General features: G+C 41.7%; 2 protein-coding genes across 4 annotated transcripts; one reads left to right on the top strand and one right to left on the bottom strand.

Annotated features, from left to right (window-relative positions):
- Positions 1 to 28: 28 nt before the first annotated feature.
- On the bottom strand, positions 29 to 15,764 carry atg2b (autophagy related 2B). Of its 2 annotated transcripts, none has more exons than XM_034222142.1 (43): positions 15,664 to 15,764; positions 14,642 to 15,042; positions 14,397 to 14,559; positions 14,163 to 14,315; positions 13,963 to 14,065; positions 13,549 to 13,711; positions 13,286 to 13,465; positions 13,106 to 13,202; positions 12,666 to 12,830; positions 12,397 to 12,548; positions 11,780 to 11,888; positions 11,384 to 11,627; positions 11,132 to 11,294; positions 10,595 to 10,684; positions 10,293 to 10,481; positions 9,855 to 10,128; positions 9,660 to 9,768; positions 9,379 to 9,580; positions 8,656 to 8,798; positions 8,396 to 8,553; positions 7,880 to 8,055; positions 7,645 to 7,795; positions 7,297 to 7,499; positions 6,421 to 6,501; positions 6,201 to 6,307; positions 6,010 to 6,102; positions 5,859 to 5,929; positions 5,689 to 5,765; positions 5,420 to 5,590; positions 5,195 to 5,327; positions 4,912 to 5,111; positions 4,599 to 4,828; positions 4,393 to 4,510; positions 3,996 to 4,187; positions 3,819 to 3,920; positions 3,609 to 3,687; positions 3,310 to 3,520; positions 3,149 to 3,218; positions 2,982 to 3,064; positions 2,711 to 2,832; positions 1,828 to 1,982; positions 1,580 to 1,729; positions 29 to 1,244 (listed from the first exon to the last, which is right to left on the bottom strand). In XM_034222142.1, the coding sequence occupies exons 2-43, from the start codon at positions 14,801 to 14,803 to the stop codon at positions 1,014 to 1,016; spliced, it is 6,225 nt and encodes a 2,074-aa protein (XP_034078033.1). In that variant the 5' UTR covers positions 14,804 to 15,042; positions 15,664 to 15,764; the 3' UTR covers positions 29 to 1,013. The 2 variants fall into 2 exon arrangements, with proteins under 2 accessions (XP_034078033.1, XP_034078034.1); XM_034222143.1 differs by having other exon boundaries at positions 7,645 to 7,792.
- On the top strand, positions 15,729 to 20,659 carry gskip (gsk3b interacting protein). Of its 2 annotated transcripts, XM_034222153.1 has the most exons (4): positions 15,736 to 16,005; positions 17,248 to 17,340; positions 19,526 to 19,771; positions 19,858 to 20,659. In XM_034222153.1, the coding sequence occupies exons 1-4, from the start codon at positions 15,892 to 15,894 to the stop codon at positions 20,014 to 20,016; spliced, it is 612 nt and encodes a 203-aa protein (XP_034078044.1). In that variant the 5' UTR covers positions 15,736 to 15,891; the 3' UTR covers positions 20,017 to 20,659. The 2 variants fall into 2 exon arrangements, with proteins under 2 accessions (XP_034078045.1, XP_034078044.1); XM_034222154.1 differs by lacking the exon at positions 17,248 to 17,340 and having other exon boundaries at positions 15,729 to 16,005.
- Positions 20,660 to 20,910: the final 251 nt, after the last annotated feature.

The following is a 20,910-nucleotide window of genomic DNA, read 5'->3' as shown; positions in this document are numbered from 1 at the left end:
TATCATAGCTACCCAACCACTACTCTTCTTAATCTAATCGTTTTTATTTCACTTTCATGCTTTTAATACAAATTGAACTGTACACTTATGTACATGAAATATTATCCTGGCCACATAAAGAAGAAAATAGGCAAATCAAAAGCCTGCAACACAACATTTCACAATCAGTCATCATCAGTATCATCAGTCAAATATACAGAAAAAAACAATTGTGCAGGATATTAAGACTTTGCTTCATGGTTTTGAAAATGTGAGTGTCAGAATGACACACACAACATTAGAAACTATTTTTAAATTTTAAAGCAGCTTTTTATAACAGCAGCTTATTGTGAAAATCCCACAACTTTGATCACAGCTCAAAAGAAAATGGTGAAACTTTATAACAAGTTAGGGTACTCCTCCCACCTGTCATTAATATAAGCGAGTTAACCTTAGTCACATAAAAGTGCTGACAACAGAACTTTACACAGCTGTAACACATTCAGTTTGCATGAAATGTTACACATTAGGGGGATATTTACAGTAAATAACAAAGTTAAATTAATTAAGGGTCATTACACCTATATTTATGTTTGTTGACACCAACCCCCATACACAAATTGTAAACAAAGCTGCTTGAGAATGAAGCCGATGTTGCACCTCATGAGACAATAGCCTATTTGTCTTCATTGTTATGATTTAGTATTTATAATGCCATTATCTATCCCCCAGCAGAACATTTTCCACATAAAGACGATGTGTGGCTTACAAATCCATCAATCTTCATCCATCCCTTTGATTAAACGTACAGTTAGACAATGCTGATAACCATGAAGGCACTGTGAGGGAACTGGTAAGCTGACACAAGCTGAATCACAGTAGCTCAAAATGCCACAAGATGAACAGTATTTTATTTACACCAGGGCTGTATGAGCACTTCTGAGATGTTCCTATTCAAAACAACGTTCTGAAGAAAGTTTCCGACACATTTATTCTGCACAGTCATGGTTTCAGGTACCATATGGCAATAAGTGTTACTCCTCGCCCTGCCTCCATTTCTGAGACTCCTCCTGGCGTGCATCAGGGTGAATCTGGTTCCTCATTCCGCCCAACACATTGGAGGTGGCTTCAGTGGCCATGATGAGGGGCTTCACCACAGCTGGGGGCAGCTGGCGGAGAACCCCCCCCACTGCCCCGGTCATGCCGCGCTGCTCATGCTCCCGGGTGGCTGTGTCATAGATGGTCAGGGCTGTGTCTGTGATGCCCTGTTGATAGAAACAACACCAATTCCTCATTAAAAACAGTTTCTCTCAATTACATTCTCAATATGCCATTTTCTGCACCTAGGGGTCTTTCAATCTAACATAAGATGGAGTTTGGTGGCGTTGAGTCTTTCATTGCAGTCAGCATCGTCCAATTACGAGTCCTACAGTTTAGGTGGTGTTATCAGGGGCTGCCTTATCTAACCAAAATAGTGTTTTGTAAAAATGTGGCTTAAAGCTTGATTCAATTTATGACAGCTTGGGGCAAATAACCACATACGAATGAAGTAGCCCAGTGAAGTGAACATATTGCTCATGGTATCTTTAGATTTGTTTACCTCTTTTACGACAGTATAGGCTTTGGCTACACCTTCTCTCAGGTCCACCGGCTGATGAGCCAGTCCGTAATGGGAGAAGCGTTTTATTCTCTTCGTGTCTCTCTCATCAGGCACTGGGGACACCATGTCATAGGCCGTCTCTGCTGCGGCCTAAAAACAACACAAAACACAAGAATGTCAGATGTATCGTAATGACTTTAGTAGTAAATCCAGACTTTTTTTTAGTAATGGTGGAAACGGGTCTTTACCTGGATTGTGCGCACCATCCTGTTGGTGAGCTCCAGAGCGGCCATAGCAGTGGAAGTTCCAAAGGAGGCCGTGCCGCGCTGGAACCCACGGACTATCCGACCGTCTTTCCTGTACTGCTCAATCGGGAGCCAGACCAAGTCCCTGAATCCCTGAACTGAACAGAACAATCATCTTAAGGACAGGGAAGACATTACCTAAGAGACGCACCAGAAGTAGGAGGCTCATATACTGTAAATTACTTTCACTGCACTTATCTAAGGAAATCATGAATTACACTTTGCCCAAGCTTCAAAGACATTGATTAACCCTGGTTTTATCCTTTTTTAAATATTGGAGAATAAAATATTCTGCAGTTATGGCTTACATTTGTAAAAGCTGACAAGAGGTAACGATAAACTGATTGTATTGAATAGCAATTGAAACGGGTTCAAAAAAGACAAGCAGTAATAGGTCTAGCTCATTATATCACTTGTCCTAATTTAAGTGTTTTGTCATTGTTGACTAAGTGTCAGAGCCACAATGTGTGAATATATGAGTTTATTTAAATATCATAAAATGTAATCATTTATATAATTTCTAATTATTGTATAAAACAGAGGAAATGTATACAAATGTAAAAAGACAAATGCATATATATTATATGTTGATCATTGATTAACAATATATATTTTTTTAACCGTGTAACCAAATCTAATTAAACTAAAAACTTAAATCTCCTCTCATTAGCGCTTGACTGTAGTTACTGTGCCTATAGCTCGTTTGTTTTAGGTTTGATATGCAAACGGAAGTCAATCCAATAACCATTAAAGGACATTGTGTAATGTAGGTTCACTTGATAACACAAATGCCTGTGACTGGATTCATACCCTGTATATAACTCACCGAGCTGGACCAGAGAGTGAATGGGCCCCACACCCCCCAGGAGTCCTGGAAGCTGATTCTTCTTTATGTCATTAAGCCACTCGTTTATTGCATAGGAAAACAGCTTATCTACACCTAATAATCTGAAACCCATATTAGAAAAGGATTAATTTCCTGGGAAAGAGTATTAGTTCTGAGTATGTACAACACCTTTTAATAAGGTCTACTACTTTCATGATATTAAATAATAAGCAACACAATGGGGTGTGAGATATTACTGAGATAAACATACCCTTGTCTATAACACAAGCGCCGCAGTTTCAGCTCTGAACAATTAAGCTGCGTCAACCCGATAATGATCCCTGCAAATGTTCCCTGAAACAAAGACGCCCTTAAATCATTCACAAAGCACAAGCTAAATAATGTGATATTAATACAAAACCCTCTTAGATGATTTACCTGCTCCATTGCTACATGTTTCCCATGGTAATCCAAGCGAATGGGAACCTCAGAGGTAAATCGAAACTCCCTGTTAGGAAAAGAAAACGTTGGCATACATGAAACAAGCTATTCCTTTTTTTCTTTACAGAGGTTTCATTGTTTGGTTATTTAACACAGACCTAAAGAAGATTGGTTGGTCTGGGAAGGAAGGAGTGGAGGCTTCGTCGTCAGTCACTTCCTCCCTGCCACATGTGGAGTAACCGTTGTGGCTCATGCGTCTCTGAGCAGGCACTGAGATGATGGGGGCCGGGTCCTGGCTGCTGCCCGCCTGCTTGGAGAAGCTGCAGGAGATCTCTGGGGCAGACGCTTTCTTTGTGGTCACACACACAGCTGCAGAACAAATATTATCATGAGTCAGTGTTTCAAAGTGAAGGTTTTGTTCAATGTCTGAGTTTAGGTATTTGGGAATTGATTTGACCTTCTTGAGCAGGCGGGGAGAAAAACTCTACTTCAGTAGCAAGACTGGTGAAGAAGTCCTTGAGGAAGAATAGTGCATCCTTCAAACAAACAAAAAACAAGACTTTCACCCTAATGTTGCAGAAGATGCTGGTACATACAGGGATACATGAATAAATAAAGGTCCATATCTTATCCTACATTTAATATACGCATCTGCATGAGATTTTACCTGATCAATATTGAGGCGAAGAGGCATCAGTGAAACACGCAAACAGCACTCCTGAGGAGCCTGGCCTGACTCCGGACACATGTGCAACGCCTTCACTGTCAACTGAGACAAAAGAAGAAAGACGTTACACAAAGCCACAACTTGACTGTGTTAATGTGAGTGTGTTGGATCCCTCACCATGTTAGAGTGGGCTTTTCGAGGCATTTCTTTGCTGGAATACAAATAGAGGAACTTGTTCATCTGTGAGGTAGCCAGTCTGTCTCGAATCTCCAAGTCCTGCACGACAAACACCTGCCGAGAGACTGGCTGATCCATCGCTGGCCCAGAAACCACCTGGGCCTGTGGGTACACCTCATGCTGAAATCTCACCTAGGGAAAAAGTCAAAGACAAGATTGTGAACGGTGAAGATATGACGCAAGGTATATGTAAGTAGACTATGGGCATGTGTTGATTTAGCGTTCTTCTCTCCTCATTGAAATGTGATAATAAGATGCAGGCACTCAGGAAAAGAAAATGCTATAAGGACACTGTAATTAGCCACTAAGGCTCATTCCAGTCGAGGAGGAACTTTACTTTGCTGAGTTGTATCTCCATCAGGACATCGGCGTTCCTTCCTCTTCCGCCTCCGGCCCGTCCTGAAGCCTTGGCCTGTCTGACTGGAGTTTGAGAGGGGGAGCAATGGGGTGTAGTCCTGCAAGGCAGAGAAAAGGGTAGAATCAAACAAGTCTGTTGAGCACATGTAATACAGTGTGTGCACGGTCACTTGTTGTTTTGCTCACCCCCGGCTTCTTGCAGGAGAGGGTGTGAAAGTTGCACCTCCAAAGTCTTTCCCGCCATACAGGTGCCAGATGACAGATATCTCTTTGATGAGGTAGCGCACCTCAGGGGTGGGAAAGTTCATGGCCCCGCGGCTGGAATCGCTCCCGTCTAGAGGCTGACTGAAGTAATCATCTTTGATTTCCACAGGATCTGAGGTAAGAAGTTTCACCACCGGCTCCTGATCAAGATCCTGAAACACATATAACTCACAGTGAGCCAACACACACTTTGAGTTTCTTGTAAACATAACTGTGTGAAGGAGTGTGTCCTGACCTGTCCTCTGGACCCGGGTGTCTCCAGGATACAAAAGTCGTCCGTCTCTTGGGCCAAGTTAGGGACAGGAGTGATGAGAGGTGAGTGAAGCATGGGGTAAGTGGGGCTTGAATCTTGGATACAATTCCCACTCTCATCCGGGAACAAGAATAGGTCTGAGCGAGGCGGGTCGTGGTCTTGATTTGGCTCCTCACATGCACCTATGGATGTGTACAAAAAGAATAACCTCTAGTTCAGCTGTATCATTTATGGAGCTAAAACTTTAATATCTACTGAACCTCACCATTCTGCTGCAGCCCTGGTGCCTGCTGCCCGTCGGTCTCCTCCATAGCTTCACTCATCAGGTCCTGCAACATCTGCTGCTCTGTCTCCGCGAGCAACAGTGTCTGAGATGTGGGCCGGCTGGTACGCTCCACCTGTACAAAAACACACTCGTTTTAAACACGTATGACCAACTGAGTTTTTTTAAATCCTATTGTAGCTACTGTATGTTAGCGTTAGTGCTGACCTTGGCTCTTTGTGTTGTGCTGCTCTGCTTGGCTTCTGGTTCTGCAGGGGGCAGTAAGTCTCCGTAGCTGGCCACATACTGAATGAGGTTCATGAGGGCGGCGCAGGAGTCCGAACACGTTCTGATGTGAATAATGTCACTGGAACAGCGCAGCTCAAATCTGGGTTCCAGCTACACGCCAAGAGACAGTGAAAATGTTTAATTTCAACCATATTTTCAAGAGCACACATTAAAATCATGAATGTCATCTAAAGACAGACAACTCTTACCAACTTTCCGTCCACTCCAGGTTTGACAGCTGTAATCCTCAGCTCCAAAGTACCCATGTCTACCACTTGGACATAATCTGTGACAAATAAACAAAGGCTAACATTGATCAACACATTGAAATTGTAATATTCGAAGCAGCCTTTTCAAAAGGTCTTGGTGGTCATCTTACCGCGCGCCAGATTGACGGAGACAGCGTTACTCTTGTCTGAGAGGAACAAAGCTGCTTCATCCAAAATGATCCTGTGAATAAAACATATTTTGACTCAATTGTGATTACATTTCTCGATTTTGTATCAGAAACACCAGTAGCCTGCTTATACCTGAGCGTTGAAGAAGAGTGGTCTAGAGAGACACTGCTGGAGATGCTGAACGTTTCTACAACCAACAGTGATCTGATTGGCAGGTAAAGGGGTCTGTCAAGAACAAAACTAATTAGAAAACACACACAGATAACATATAACTCATATTACACATAAACTCATTTAGTGGGAGGTCTTTAGTCTATAATTACCTGTAGTCTAGAGAGCAGCTCCACAGGTGTAAATGTAAGGTGGTGACAGACGTCGGAGGGGCGTAACCCAACACAGGCTCATCGGAAACATTCAGAAAGTCGACAATCTGTTAAACAGAAAATGGTATTAAGATTACAGATGTGTTGCATCATTTTCTTCCACTGCTTGCTGAACATCTGTGTGAAGGCAAAATAATTAAAGAGGTTGTGCAAAGCCTACCTGGTCATACCAGCCCAGGCTGGGCGGGACCACTCTGTGCTGCAGCGTGGCTCCTCTCACTCCAACAGCAACCAGGAACTCCTGCAGAAAAACAAAATCGGAATGATATTTTAAACACCAGTTCTGCCAAATGGGGAAATGTTGACTGAATGTGGTGGAAACAGGAGCCACAGCGCAGGTGTGGTGTCCGGAATAATCCAATAATCAACATATCATCATGTTGCCCAGGATTCAAATATTGACTTAAGCCCTGCTGACACAAAGTCAAAAGTTGTATGATCGCTAAACTGTTCACACTCTACATCTAGCCAATTTGACAAAAAGTGACAAGATAAATCACGTAAAACCAGCTAGGTATCTGGGGTGAGTCTGAGATGCATTGGACAGCAAAAGTGTGAACCTTGAAGCTTCAAAACAACTTCAAACCAATCGGTGACATCCCAGAGCCTATGGTAGTTTCACATCTTTAGGCCTCTAAAAACGATTCAAATGTAACTAACTGAACATCACTATGGGGAAACTGTTCACACTCTACATCTAGCCAATTTGACCAAAAAGTGACAAGCTAAATCACGTAAAACCAGCTAGGTATCTGGGATGACCACGGCAAAAGTGCCAGTCTTGAAGCTTCAAAACAACATCAAACCAATCGGTGACATCCCACTGTTTATTGTAGTTTCACATCTTTAAGCCTTAAAACTATTCAAATGTAACAAACTGAACATCACTATGTGGAAACTGCTCACAACTGGGACTGGTCTAAAAAGTATGTTTCTTCACCAGCAATCCCACACATTTCAACAGACAGCGAGGTGAACTACAGCTGTTCTTTCACCCGGCTTGGCCTTTTACCCGTCAGTGATTTGGGTAATGTACCTTGACATTGCGCTCTGCATTCTGTGATGAGATTTTAACAGCGACAGACAGCATGCTGCGAGCCTCCAGACCAATACACTCTGAGGGTGTCGAGGCTCTCTCAGGGGAAGTCTCTGATTGGTAGATGGTTGGCTCTAACCAGTGGGGATGAGTCCTGCATGGCAACTTGACATCTGAGCCAGACGCGCCTCCATCCACAAGTCCTGAGCACACCAACAGAGGGAGAGGCATAAGAGTGATGTAGAAACAGTATGGTTATAGAGGAGAAATCCATATATAGGTTACATTATGACAGGATACCTCATACACACAACAGCATTAGATGATATTGTCGTGCGGTCGGTTTACCTTGATGATACATGCAAATGTTACTGGTGTGGAAGCAGAGGTAGTGTTGGTCTTTATAGCCTTCGTACTGCGTCACACTGAACAGCACAGCATTCTTCACCTCCAGCCAGAACTCGCCATGTTTGTTTTTCAGTATGGTTTTGTCCTCCTTCTGGGAGAAACATGGAAAGTCAATTCTTCTTTGCATAAAACCAGATACAAGGAATGTCTGGATAAAACACTGTGAACTGTTTACCTTTGCGTTAGTTTGAAGAGCCACCAGGCCGTGGTTGACACTGATGATGACAGAGAACAGGCTCTGGGATGTCTTGCTTTGGGCTTTGGGTTTCTTCTTCTTGCGGGACCTGAGGCCCAGGTCAGAGGCAGGACAGTAATAGTGCATGGTATCCTCGTCTGACCCACTGGTCTCATCTGTAAGCACAACACAAAGCAAGTGAATGATGAGACAATCACTTGATGGTTTAAACAACAATTTCAATGTAGACATTTCTACAACCTGAAGTATATCAGGAGGAAATTGTAGATTTAGACATCAAAATCCTGACCTGAGATTCTGGTATATTTAATGTTTTTATTATTCTTATTTTCATTCTTACTTTAAGATGTTACCCACTAATGGACAGCTTTAGCTATCAACAGATGTATTCTGGTGCTTCTGCAACTCTCAATGCTTCTTGTCCCTAATTTAAAAAAAATACAAAATAACCTGACACAATGCAAATGACTGGGAAATGTTTTATTGTTGCCTCACCTTCGGGGCCGGTGGAGCGGAACTGGCTGAAGCTGTCCTTGGAGTAGGTGTTGATCAGCTGACTGGCCACAGAGAGCCCCACTCCATATGGCATGCTTTCCACCGTCTCCACTGGAGAGGGGGCAGTGGGCTCCCACAGCAGCAGGTCATTGTTTATCCTAAAATATTGGGAATATACAATGAATTAATGGAAGATGGAGGGGTAAGTATATATTTTGATGTTCAGCTACTACATGTGAAAAACAAAGCAAATGTGGTACCTGTTGTGTAGTTTCTCATAAAATGCCTTGCTGGGCAGCACTAACTGCACATTGGGGAAACACAAGTCAAGGATGAAGCGAGAGTTGTTCATGGTTTTCTCCTGGAAATCCGTCATCTCAGCAACATCACCAGGGATGACCATCTGGAGTAAAAATAAAAATAAAGATAATCTAAACTTGGTCATGTCAACACTTGCTCTGTCAACAGGTTGGCATGCAAAGCAGTGCTCATGTCGCTGTTTGCATAATGATGCATTTGTAATACATTACACAACATCTATCAGAATAAACTCGCTCCTGAATGCAAATGATTACACCTGCAACCTGCTTTGGACCGATACCTTCATCAGGACTGAAACAACTACTCTTTAATTAGGCAAATTCAAAACATTTCTTTTTCAAATATAAGGAAATATGTTGGCTGCATAACTACTTATAGTCTAAATAGTGTTTTTCTAATATCACACATATTCGTGCATTGATAGCATGCCTTATAAATGGTCTAAATCGAGATCATGTTAAGAATGATACTATGTATAAAGAGAGCAGACTTGCATAAATAAATGAGGGCGTTTTTATACACCTGGATATATTTTTAATCCAATGTATTTCGCTCAATTGCATTTTCTCAAAGTTTTAAAACAGACATGCAAGTTCACATGTAATAACAAAAACAGTAGTTGGCTGTAAATTCAAATGTTTTTCCCTTCGGCCAGGACATACCTCTTCATTCTCATACATAACCCTTCGTGATGAAAAGGGCGATGGCTCTGGTTTCCCAAAGTCACAGACATCCTTCAGTGAATGGGCAGCCCCTTCCTCCTCTTCTTCCTCAAGGGAATGGTCCTCGGCCCCCTCGTCATCTTCAGCCGTCACCCGCTCAAGGATAGAGTGGACTGCTGTGGGGTTGATCTTTAGGACAACCCTGACCAAAGAGATGCAATATCAATGAGAGGCGCCCCTGTTATGGACTGATAGGGCTGAGGATGGTTAGATCAACTTACCTCGGCCAATCAAATTTGACACTTTCAGATGTCGTCATGTCTCCATCCATGGTGTGGGACACCCTGAAGAACCGAACAGCTGGTTGATCCGGCTCCTCCTGAAACTTCCCTGTGCAAAGAATACAAATAAAAATCAGTTAGGGAGATAGTAAAATCATCAAAGGGAAGTTTAGATTAAAACATTTGACCACATACCAGTAAGCTCCCTGAAAGTCAGCTCCATTTTGGTTTGGTCAGGAGAGCTGCCACCCATGAACTCCGTCTTCATTTCCAGGTCTTCCAGCTCCAGGTAGAGTACTTCCTTCTGTAGGGACTTCTTGAACCAAGGGCCCCTCTCCTGATCTGAGCGCAGGTCAGGGATGGGGAAGCGGATTGCAAGGCCAAGCAAAGGAGCATTGACCGTTAGCGATACATGACAGTTGGTGGGAGTGTGGCTGTCATCAAGGAAAACCTCTGTAAAGGCCTTATGCTGCGAAATGAGTTTTAAAAAAACACATAATTAGACATGTAAGAGAGCCTAGACATTCAGTATGCAACTTTACCTTTTTCATCTCAGTTCATGTCAGTGGCTTACTACTTTTACATATCATTTCAGAAATATTAATACATGTGTAGTTCTGAGGAAGCCCTTACCAAGCTGACATGTTTATTATAGGATGTGTACATGTGGGAGGCCATCAACTCTGTGGTGGCCAGCTTCTGAGGCTGTAACAAGGAGTTGAGGCGGTCTACGATGCTGATGTCCAGCTCACAGCGCACAGGGCCCAGCTCCACCTGGATCTCTGCTTTCCTAGGAATGGTGCTGAGGCGAACCTGGCCGCCCTGCACACACAAACAAATGGTTTGACTGAGGAGAAGCAGGACAACAACGCTGATAATGTATTTAAATGTTAAGTAGTGCTGTGGTTTTGTATTGGACTAACAAACGCTGTTACCTGAGGGCCCCTGCGCTCGGCCTGTTTGTACAGCAGGTGGAGGCAGCTGGTCAGCGGTGCAGCAGCATCAGGGGTGTCAAATGTCAGCAGCTGAGGTGTGATACAAAATGAAGTGAGAAACTCTCATGCCAGGTGTAACATCGGCTGTCACGAAATCATGCACATTATATATATATATTATATTATATAACATGTCACTGTCCAAAAAACCTGTCATGATTTTTTTTTAATGAAAAATAATAGTAATGTTATCAAATGCATCTTTAGGCTTTTATGTTGGTTAATGATTTAAACTAAACATATTGTTGTACTGAGATGGAAAGGCTGTATCCATAACTGCACAAAAGCGTACAAGAGGAAATATATGTAAGAGGTGTTGGAATAAAAAATATGTGACTTATTAAGATGATATTCAAATATCATGGGTATCTTTGCTAATGGTATATTGCAACACCCCAAGGCGTATTGAATGTATATATGCAGTGTGTAACCAACCAAAACTGCACTATAGGCTAAGCTCAGGCTGGAAACACTAACCTCAGTGTACTGAATGCCTCGTTGGGAGCCACCAATGGCGGCCTCAGAGGGAAACAGACACTCCAGGAACTCCATCCGGTTCAGGGAGACGTCCGTGCTGAAAGTCCGCAGACTGGACCCCTGACAGTGCTCATAGCTGATCTTCAGGCCCTGGCCCACAAACCTGCACATATAAACCCCAGATCACACAGACATAAAACACTTACATGAAAAATCAAGTGTAACCTTGCAGAAAATATGTAAAAAGGCCACCTTAGATGGTCATGGGGACAAGCTTGGTTAAACACTGTCCGAGACTGAAGGAAAGCAACTGGAGCGAGCCGGCCCGGGCCCACCATGTTGAAGAACTGTGCCGCCATGGGGCCGAGGGGGCTGGGAGAAGCATCTGGGGGGGGCAGCGGGTCGATGTGGAGGACGGCCACAGCCAGGCTACTCAGAGTTAACCTCAACACCAGCTCTGGCCTGGACTCATCACCGTGTGTTTTCGTTGGATGGGCTGAAAAACAAATGCACAAAATACTTCATTTCAGTGGTTTAATGATAACCATGTGCAACAGAAGGTTAGGTTTGTAAACAGTTGTAACAGTATTCAGTAGTTCAATGTGTATAAAGTATGTAAAACATAAACAGGTACATTGTGATACTTACATGTCTGTCTCAGTAATTTTTGAGGGAAATGGGAATCCCGTTGGGCGGGACTTTCATTAGTGTGCTTTTCTCTTTGTTGGGGGACATCCATGTAATCATCCCACAGAGCCTACAAATGATGCCAGCTAGTTTAACAACAGAAGCTCATTTGGGAGAATTTAACCACAGAAACTAAAACACTGAAGTGTCAATTATAAACCTCGTAGTTTTACCAGCACAAAAATAAATAGTTATTGTAATGCACTTTACTGAGGATATCAGTATTTAGGAGAGTAACAAGACCACAGGGAACTCTTATGATCAAATTTGAATTATCATAATAATATTTTCACCTGATTATTTTCTTAATTCTCAATTATTTGGTTTACAAAATGTCAGGAAATGGGCAAAAAATTCCATCCCAGTTCCTTAAAGTCCAATGTGATGCCTTTAAATGTCAGTTGTATACAATTTTATTTCACATAAAACTGACATAACAAGAAAACTAGAAAGAATTTTACGATAAATCGCTTACCTCTTTTTTGTCTATCGACTAATGGACTTATTAGTCACTCTGCTTGTCCCTGCACTTATTTCAATGTGTCTTCATGACTGCAGTCAAACAGGCGAAGACTTACTGTGGCATTTCCAGAAGGAGATTCTACTGGTGAGGCAGAGTAGTTGCTATTGAGGGACAGGTCCAAGTCAACGGTGGGGGGTTCACCCAGAGGAGGAAGGGATGACAAGCTGTGAGACATGTCCATGTCTGCCATGGAGAAGAACACATCATCTACACCAAACACAAAAAAACAAATCAAAGGAAAGGAAGAAAAAAAATGTAATTAGTTAAATGCAACCATAACTTCGGATGCGTCTAAACTCTAGGGCTAGGGCATCTCAGTCCAACCTCGACTAGACACAGTTCTGGTGGTCTGGCTCTCAAAGAGGTCTGCGTCCGTCCCTGGCCCAGCAGTGTCCTTCTTCAGACAGCGGTTCAGCTCCATGTGGAGTCGATACTCATCCTCTTGCTGTATTGGTCGGCTCTTTCTATCCTTGGCCCATTCCTGTGCACCTTCACACAAAGGAAAGGAAAATACTCTCTTCTTAACATATGTATTTAGCACATTATGTAGTAGTAGTATTAGTTTATTAGTCCCCAAGGGGAAAATGGGTTGCAGCACATCACAGAGGCATTTAAAAAAGTTAAGACAATACATCACTGACAACAACATAGACACAGATAAAAACAAACAGACATAAGAAAACCAGATATCGGCAACATATGTAACATTATAACCCTGCTTGATCCACATGTTCTCCTTTATCTTTCCACAGAGGGTTTCTCACCTCCACCAGAGAAAGCTCCACACAGGTCCAGAAGAAGATGAACTTGCCGTGGGGACAGCAGAATAATAAGTGTATCAATATGTCCAACAACATCCAGCTGAAAAGCAAAGCATGTAAAACACACTGGTTAGTAACAAATACCCATAGCTTATTATATTGATTTAATAATGACTGATTTACCTTTGCTCCAGGCATAGCCATGTTGTTTTTCAGAGTGAGGGACAACTCAATTTGACCACAGAGGCTCCCGACCTGCACAGGTTCAAAGGGTGTTGTGGAGGAAACAGGCTCTGTAAACTGGGGATGAGGCTCACATATTATTTTGGGATTCCAGCTAGGTGAAAGTTTTGGCTCATTTTCCTGCAAAATAAGAAAAACATGTTGTTAAACGCTGATACATACATACAGTTTCATGGCAAATTTCAAAGACTTACTACACTAACCGTTGGAGTGGGTGAAGATTTACAACCAGCACGGGACACATCTGAGAACTCATCCCAAAACACGGTCATGTCTTCCATCTGCAAGTTTTTATGTGCAAATGTGGTTGGCTGATGCACATTCACACTGGAGCTCTCCTCGTCTGTTTCATCGCAGTAAACAATCCTGAAAGCAACAGCAGAACACGATGAGCTTAACAAGGACCTGCAGTTTAATAGCGATAACTTTCATACTATTAGCTGCAGCTTGTTTAGCACTGTGTGAATACTTTTCTGATTGCTTGTCAAATCCTGATCAAGGACTTTAAAGTGATAGTGGATGAAGGCTGGAGTTTCTAGAAGAGTAGTTACTGATTTAAAAAAATAATTAGAACATTTTGGAGATTGCCTGATATCCCATGGACAGTCCCCACTTACTTTTTTATTCGAATCTCAAGGGCGATTCCAGTTTTAGAATGTTCGGGAATGTGTTCGACTCTGAGGACAGTATCCAAAAATGTCACCTTAACTCTTCTCAGAACTGCACGATGGAAAAATAAAAGAAATGACTTTAAATAGACATAGGCTGGTTACAATGTTTGGTTTGAATGTTGCCTAGCAGCATAGACACACCGTACCTGTCTCTATCGTTTCTGCAAACTTCTCTAATCCCTCGAAAGGCTGGAAGCTCTCTCCCATATCATCTGTGAGTTTCTGGCTGAGACATTCTTTGGCAAGCTGCATGCTGCTCGTCATGAAACTGGACCAGTACATGGGCTCTGTGCCAGATGCTGGAGGAACAGCCAGTGGTGACACAGTTATTGACTTTTCTGTCAACTTTTAAACATGTAAGACAACATGTTTCAACTTACCCACTCTCGGCCTTGGTCTGAGCACCATCTCCAAACCTTTGATCTCCAGGGCACAGTTTTCGTGCAGTAGGGCAGCCCATGGAACCGTTAGAGAAATTGTCTGGATGAACCCCGCGATAACCTCAAAAGGTGCATCTGCTGTCTCTAGGAGCTCATTGAGTGACTGAGAAAGAAAAGAAAATGCTCAAGTCTCTCCTGAATCAAATAAATGCATCTGTTGTACGTCTGCAACAAAACAAACATACCCATTTATCCAATGGCACTTGTGCAAGTGTTCCAGTGCCTTGATAGAGGTCTAAACTGAGCTGATCCAAACTCAGTTTCTCTTGAAGGAAGTTTCCAAGGTACCTATGCAGAAGGTATCTGCAGGCCCGCTTCTTGATGGATTCCGAAAATGGCCAAGGCATTTTAACTCAAAAGGTGAACAGTTCAGTGTAATAAAAGGAATCTTGAGGCCCTGAAACGGAATGCTATAGCTACTATGAATTAATCACTAGTGGTACAGTTGTGTCATCCTGTCGACTTAAAGACATTGGGAAATCGTGAACTCAATCCCCCCTCACATCCTAAAATAAGGGTCACTTTGGAGGATGTGTTGACACTCGGGAAATGGTCTGACTCCAGTTTGCTGCTGCTATGGAAAGACCTATGACAAAACACACACATGCAATTTGACACTTGTCACAACATGAGCGTTAACACATAATTTACAACACAGCTGAAAACAACAAGCTGTCAGTTTAACATAGGAACTGATTTAAATTGCTCAAGCATTATAATAAAGGGCAACATAACATAACATGTCCAATTAACGTTAGTGTTATTCTAAGCACACATTTATCCTCCAAGTGATAAACAAGCCAAATGCACTTGGAAATAATCGTTAGCATGTCAGAGAGTTTGTAGTTAATAGCTACCCTTAGCTATGTTTACTTTATCAGGGCTGTCATCGTAGTAAAGGGATGGGAGTCGCGCTAGCTAAACAAAGGCAGACATTTAGCTTAGTAGCCGGCTAGCAAGGCTAGCGACGTTAGCTAGCCTAACAACCACTCCTGTCTGCAGAGTGAGGCAACATTAGCATAGCCGGCTAACAGTAGCAGTACACGCTCGCTGGATGTCTAGCTAACCCTTAAATCAAAAATCTCTCAAATTATGACCCTAACACCTGCACTGTACACTGACAAATAACACGTTTCACATATACACCAGCGCAATGTGACTAAACAGATTAACACACTTGAAGATATTAGTGCAGCTGTCAAATTACCTTCTGTGTGAGTTGTTTACAAACACTCTCATGACTCCGCACGGATTGAGCCCACTCACTACGGGGTGGGATTAGACCATGACGTCACAACATGGCGGATCTGTGTGGCGCACCGGACACTTCACTGGGTCAACCTTTATTTTAAGGTCGTTATTTAGACACTACGCAGTCACTATATAACAAAACGTGCGTTAATGTGATTTCTGTCTCTGGTTGTCTACACATTTGATGCTAAACAGAGAGTTTTCTGGCGTCAACGCTCACTTGACTGAAGCCTCTCCACGGAGAGCTCTGAGCGGGCTGGAAGCTGCAACTAGCCGGAAGAACACAACCAGCGGGGAGGTGAGGAAGATGCACGCATTTTGGTCAGAAATCATTCATGCAACCTAATTAGACCCAATGCCTGAGCCCCGTTAAATTGCGTGCAAAATGAATGCCTTTTAATTACGAACAAATTGATATAAATAGGTTTGAATGTCCCACAGCAACATATTGCTTAATGTAACACGTTAGCCCTCAAAGTAAGCTACAGTAGATCAGTCTCGCTAACTAGATGTATGTATTATATATGTACATTCCGAATAATAACATTTTCATTAAACTCACTTTGATTCAGTACTAACTATAATGTCAGTAACCAGGTCTATTTTTGCTTCAGTCGTCTTTAATAGAAGGCTCCTCAGAGTCCTCTTGATGGCGCTGTTATGTCATTGTTTTTATGAATAAACATTTTTTTTAACACTTTATTTATTGTTTTTTCCAACACATAACACAATAACAGAAGAGTACAAATGCAGGTGCTATATAAAAAAGATGACAAAACAATAATGATAATAACATAAAAAGACCATTACAGTAATAGCAATGACACAAATAAACCAAAATACACAATGACATGATAAGACAGAAACAGTAAACACCTAAGACCAGTCCCTCCCACCCCTACCTCCAGACAGGGCCACACTGTGCAGTAATCGTCAAAAAGCTGAAATACATATTCAACTACTTGCCTCAAATGCATGTGTATTTATCATAGCACTTATTCAGCCTACAATAGGTTGTTGGATGTTTTCTATATAATTCCTAAAGCCAGACCAGTACTTATCAAAACATATGTGGCTTTCTTTTAAGATTAAAGATATTTTTTTCTGACATCATGGAGGAGGAGATTTCTTTGAGCAACATGGAAATGGGGGTGGGTTCTGCACTCTTCCATAATAGAGCAATACATTTGTTGCCGGCGATCATGGCCGGGTTGATTAGGTGCACCTTACTCCTTTTGTGTGAAGGGATGTCAGAAATGTCGCCTAACGGGGCTAATTTAGGTGTACAAGGAATCTCAAACCCAGAGATATTTTTAAGAATCTCCCATATTGACTCCCAGTAGTGATTTCATTTATTACATTCCCAGAACATGTGAATTAGGCTACCTGTCTCTGTAGTACATCTAGGGCAAATATCTAAAATTTATTGATTTATCCTATGAAGTCTTTCTGGTGTAAATTAGGTTCTGTGAATAATGTTAAACTGCAAAAGTTTATGTCGGCTGTTGTACTTGTATGAGAAAGTGACTCCCATTTTAAGTCTCCAAAGGTACAACTCAGGTCTTGCTCCCACTTGGTCCTAGAATTCAGGGGTTTAACCTCTGTAAGGGCCAGAATGCGGTTATATGACAAGGAAAGTATACTTCTTTACAACTTTTAGAACATTGTCAATTGGGAGAGACTGGAGTTTCCCCCAGGAAGTGTGCTTAAAAAGTGTCTGACTTGCAAATATTTGATGAAATGATTAGTTGGGAGGCTGGAGGAGCTACACAGCTGTTCAAAGGTCATAAGTAAGTTATTCTTACTGATCACCAAATGTTTTGATTCCCTGGGTGTGCCACATCTTGGTTATCCCATCTCTAAGTGCACCTGGCAGAGCAGGGTTGGTATGGAAGGGAGTATGCTGTGAAGTACGACAACACTATTGAGATGTTTCTGTATATCAGACCAGATGGATGGACTTTTATTAATTCCTCGTGGGGAAATTGTTTCTCTGCATTTGACCCATCCTAGTGTTAGGAGCAGTGTGCTGCCATTTTGAACGGCGCCCGGGGAACGGTGCCTTGCTCAGGGACACCTCGGTAGCACTTGGTCTTGCCGGGACTTGAACTGGTGACCTTCCAGTTGCCAAGTGACCCTATCGACTTCGCCACCACCGTCCAGATTCTAGCTGTGTGATTAATAATAGGATTATCAGTATATGAATAAACATTTAGCATTAACGCTGGTACAGGATTTATAGATGGTAGTGCTGGAAAGCAAATACACATATTTACTCAACACTTTACACATCTACCACATTTATTTGACAGCTGTATTAAAAAAATATATATATAAAAACACAAATAATATAATCATCTTGTAAAATGTTGACTACAATAATAGAAAAACACTGTGTAAACACCATTAAAAGGTAGCAGTAAAAATCATTCTGTATTACAGTTATGATAATATAATGGGGCTATTTTTCTGAAATGAAATATTTTAATTTCATAATAATAATAATAACAGTAGTACAACTTGCTGACTTGCTTTGTTCTTAAACTTAATATTCACTTCAATAGTAAAAGAAGCATATGTCTCAGTATATTTGTATCTACTGTTTAATTGTTGCTCCATACAGGGTTCAGTCTACACAACAGGAAAGTACAAATGTCTATCTAATTCAGCCTCACCAGCACTGTGTGTTGGTTAAATATACAATTACAAAGGAACAAGCCATAATAACATTGAATTCTCCAGTAAAAACTGACAGATCCATTGGGTTTTAGCCCTAAAATCCCCATCAAATCAGCAAAGTGAAAGGGACAGGACAAATAAAGGTTGCTACATGTTTCGCAATCAGTGGTTACATTGGCAAGGGCTCATTTCCCTTTAAGGCATCCAGCCAACAAATGAATGTTGACGAAGCCCGATACAATGCAACAGGTTTAAGCTGTCATGCAGAAAAGAGACTCAAATGAAAGCGTGGCGTAAGGATCTCTGACATAAATAGGACAAACCAAGATGAATCTTGTTTAACAGTAATGCACCAGTGCTAAAAGGACACATAGTGGACATGTAGAGTGGGGTGGCTGTGGCTCAGTGTGCTGGACTTCGAATCAGGGGATAGCAAGTTCGAGTCCCACTGCAGTCAGCATGTCGTTGTGTCCCTGGGCAAGACACTTCACCTCAAATTGCTCCTGTGGGGATTGTCCACGGTACTGAATGTATGTAAGTCGCTTTGGATAAAAGCGTCTAACAAATGACATGTAATGTAATGTAGAAATAGAACAGGTATTACTTTGAGTTGTTAATATTAATGGATTACATGCAGCCATTCATTTTTGGGCCTTTGTAAAATGAGCAAATCCTAATTATTGTACAAAGCATTTAATATAATGTATAATCGTAACAGAACTTGTGGTGTAGACCTGACCATTTAAAAAGAGTTCACTCTGCACTAAAAAAAGATAAAGGAACCAACTGATGCATGTTTGTTTCAGTTCTACTTTTTACTTTAGATAACAGTTCTTAGGAAACATGTGATAAACCAACCCTGCTGCTGAATCATCAAATGCTAATGTGTGAGTGCTGCCTTGAAGCTTCCCATAGCTGTACAAAGCTGGGTTATTGGATATTTGAAAAGCTTTATGACCAGATGTAACAGGTGTAGTTTAAGACTTAGCTACTGTTTCAATTCATATGTGAATCTGAAGTGCACTCGTTTATTGTAGACATGGAGAACACTTTTTTTTGTGCCAGTCAGCAAGTTTTAAAAGCATATCACAACATCTGTGCGTCAGCTGAGTCGATCAATAATGCTGTTTCTGATACAGGGGATGGAGATAGACTGCCAGCCCGAGGAACCGGTTATCTCTTCTTTTGACGAGGACTGTGTTGAGCTTGGTGACGTCAAGGACATGAGATTGGAGGCAGAGGCAGTTGTCAGTGACGTTCTTTTTGCCGTTGCTGAAATGCACTTGTCACAAAGTTTCAACAGCGCGAGGGATGTGGCCCACATCAACGTGGAAACAAAAGAGGGAAACCGGTATTGTCTGGAACTCACAGAGTCCGGACTACGGGTAAGATGCACCAAAAGTGAGATGTGTATTTCTTGTTTTATTACGCCTTTATGGCCTGTTTTATAATAAATCACTCTACCATACAGGTGGTGGGCTATGCCTTCGATCAAGTGGACGAGGATTTGAACACCCAGTATCATGAGACTGTTTACTCTCTTCTGGACAAGCTGAGTCCGGGTTACAGAGAAGCCTTTGGGAACGCTTTACTCCAGCGGCTCGAGCAGCTGAAGCAAAACGGACAATAAAAAGAACCAACATGCTGTATAAGTGGAATGAGGGCTGATGATGCAGGGTGTATTTTGATGTATCCACCTGCCTAGCTACCATTACAATAAGAGCCCCATCAACTTATTTTCATACCATTGAATGACTTCTACTGCTAGGTATTGGCTATATGGGCTCTGTTGCAACATTGTGTTGTTGACTTTACTGTGGTAAGATCTTCCAGCTTCCACATGATTCGAATCTGTGTCAGCACATCGTCTGAGTATTCTGCACCTTTTTGTATTTGTAATTATCCGAGAAGGTGGAGCAGCAAGTTGTGAATTATTTTTCCAGTTTATTCCTCTACCCTGCTTTCACTGTAGTTCTGAGCTGATATCTGCTCAAATATACGTAGGTACTACTTATTCAGCACCTCAAAGCGCCAAAGCTTTATTCTTTCAACTCAAGCTGCCTTAATGACCTTTGGTTAAAAAAAAAAAACATTGACCCGTTACTTATTTTGTATAGACGGAGATAAAAAAGGTATTTTGTATGGCTGACAAGGTCATGAAACATTTTAAAAGTGGGCACTGTCAAGTTTTGCTTCAAGATTACATTTTCCATACTGCACTACACCTCAAGCTTGCGCTATACAAGTAAATAAACTCCTTTGTATTCATGTCATCAGACCTTTTTCATTCTGTCAGAATCAAAATCATGTTTATATTCGGTCAATTGCCTGTTTATTGTACACGTCACCTCTTAAAATCCTAATTCTCAAAAAACGTATTTAAAGAAATTGGTTCTTTGGATTTATACAAATATCCCTTCTGCCGGTCGTTCTTTGGACCAATACATTCTCAGAATGATGTTTGTCTGCTTTAAGTCATGTATAACAATCTACACATTAGCAAGACACATTTACTTAAACAAGG

This window comes from Gymnodraco acuticeps, unplaced genomic scaffold (assembly GCF_902827175.1).
Source record: "Gymnodraco acuticeps unplaced genomic scaffold, fGymAcu1.1, whole genome shotgun sequence".
Lineage (NCBI taxonomy): Eukaryota > Metazoa > Chordata > Actinopteri > Perciformes > Bathydraconidae > Gymnodraco > Gymnodraco acuticeps.
This window is presented reverse-complemented; position numbering and strand designations above follow the sequence as displayed.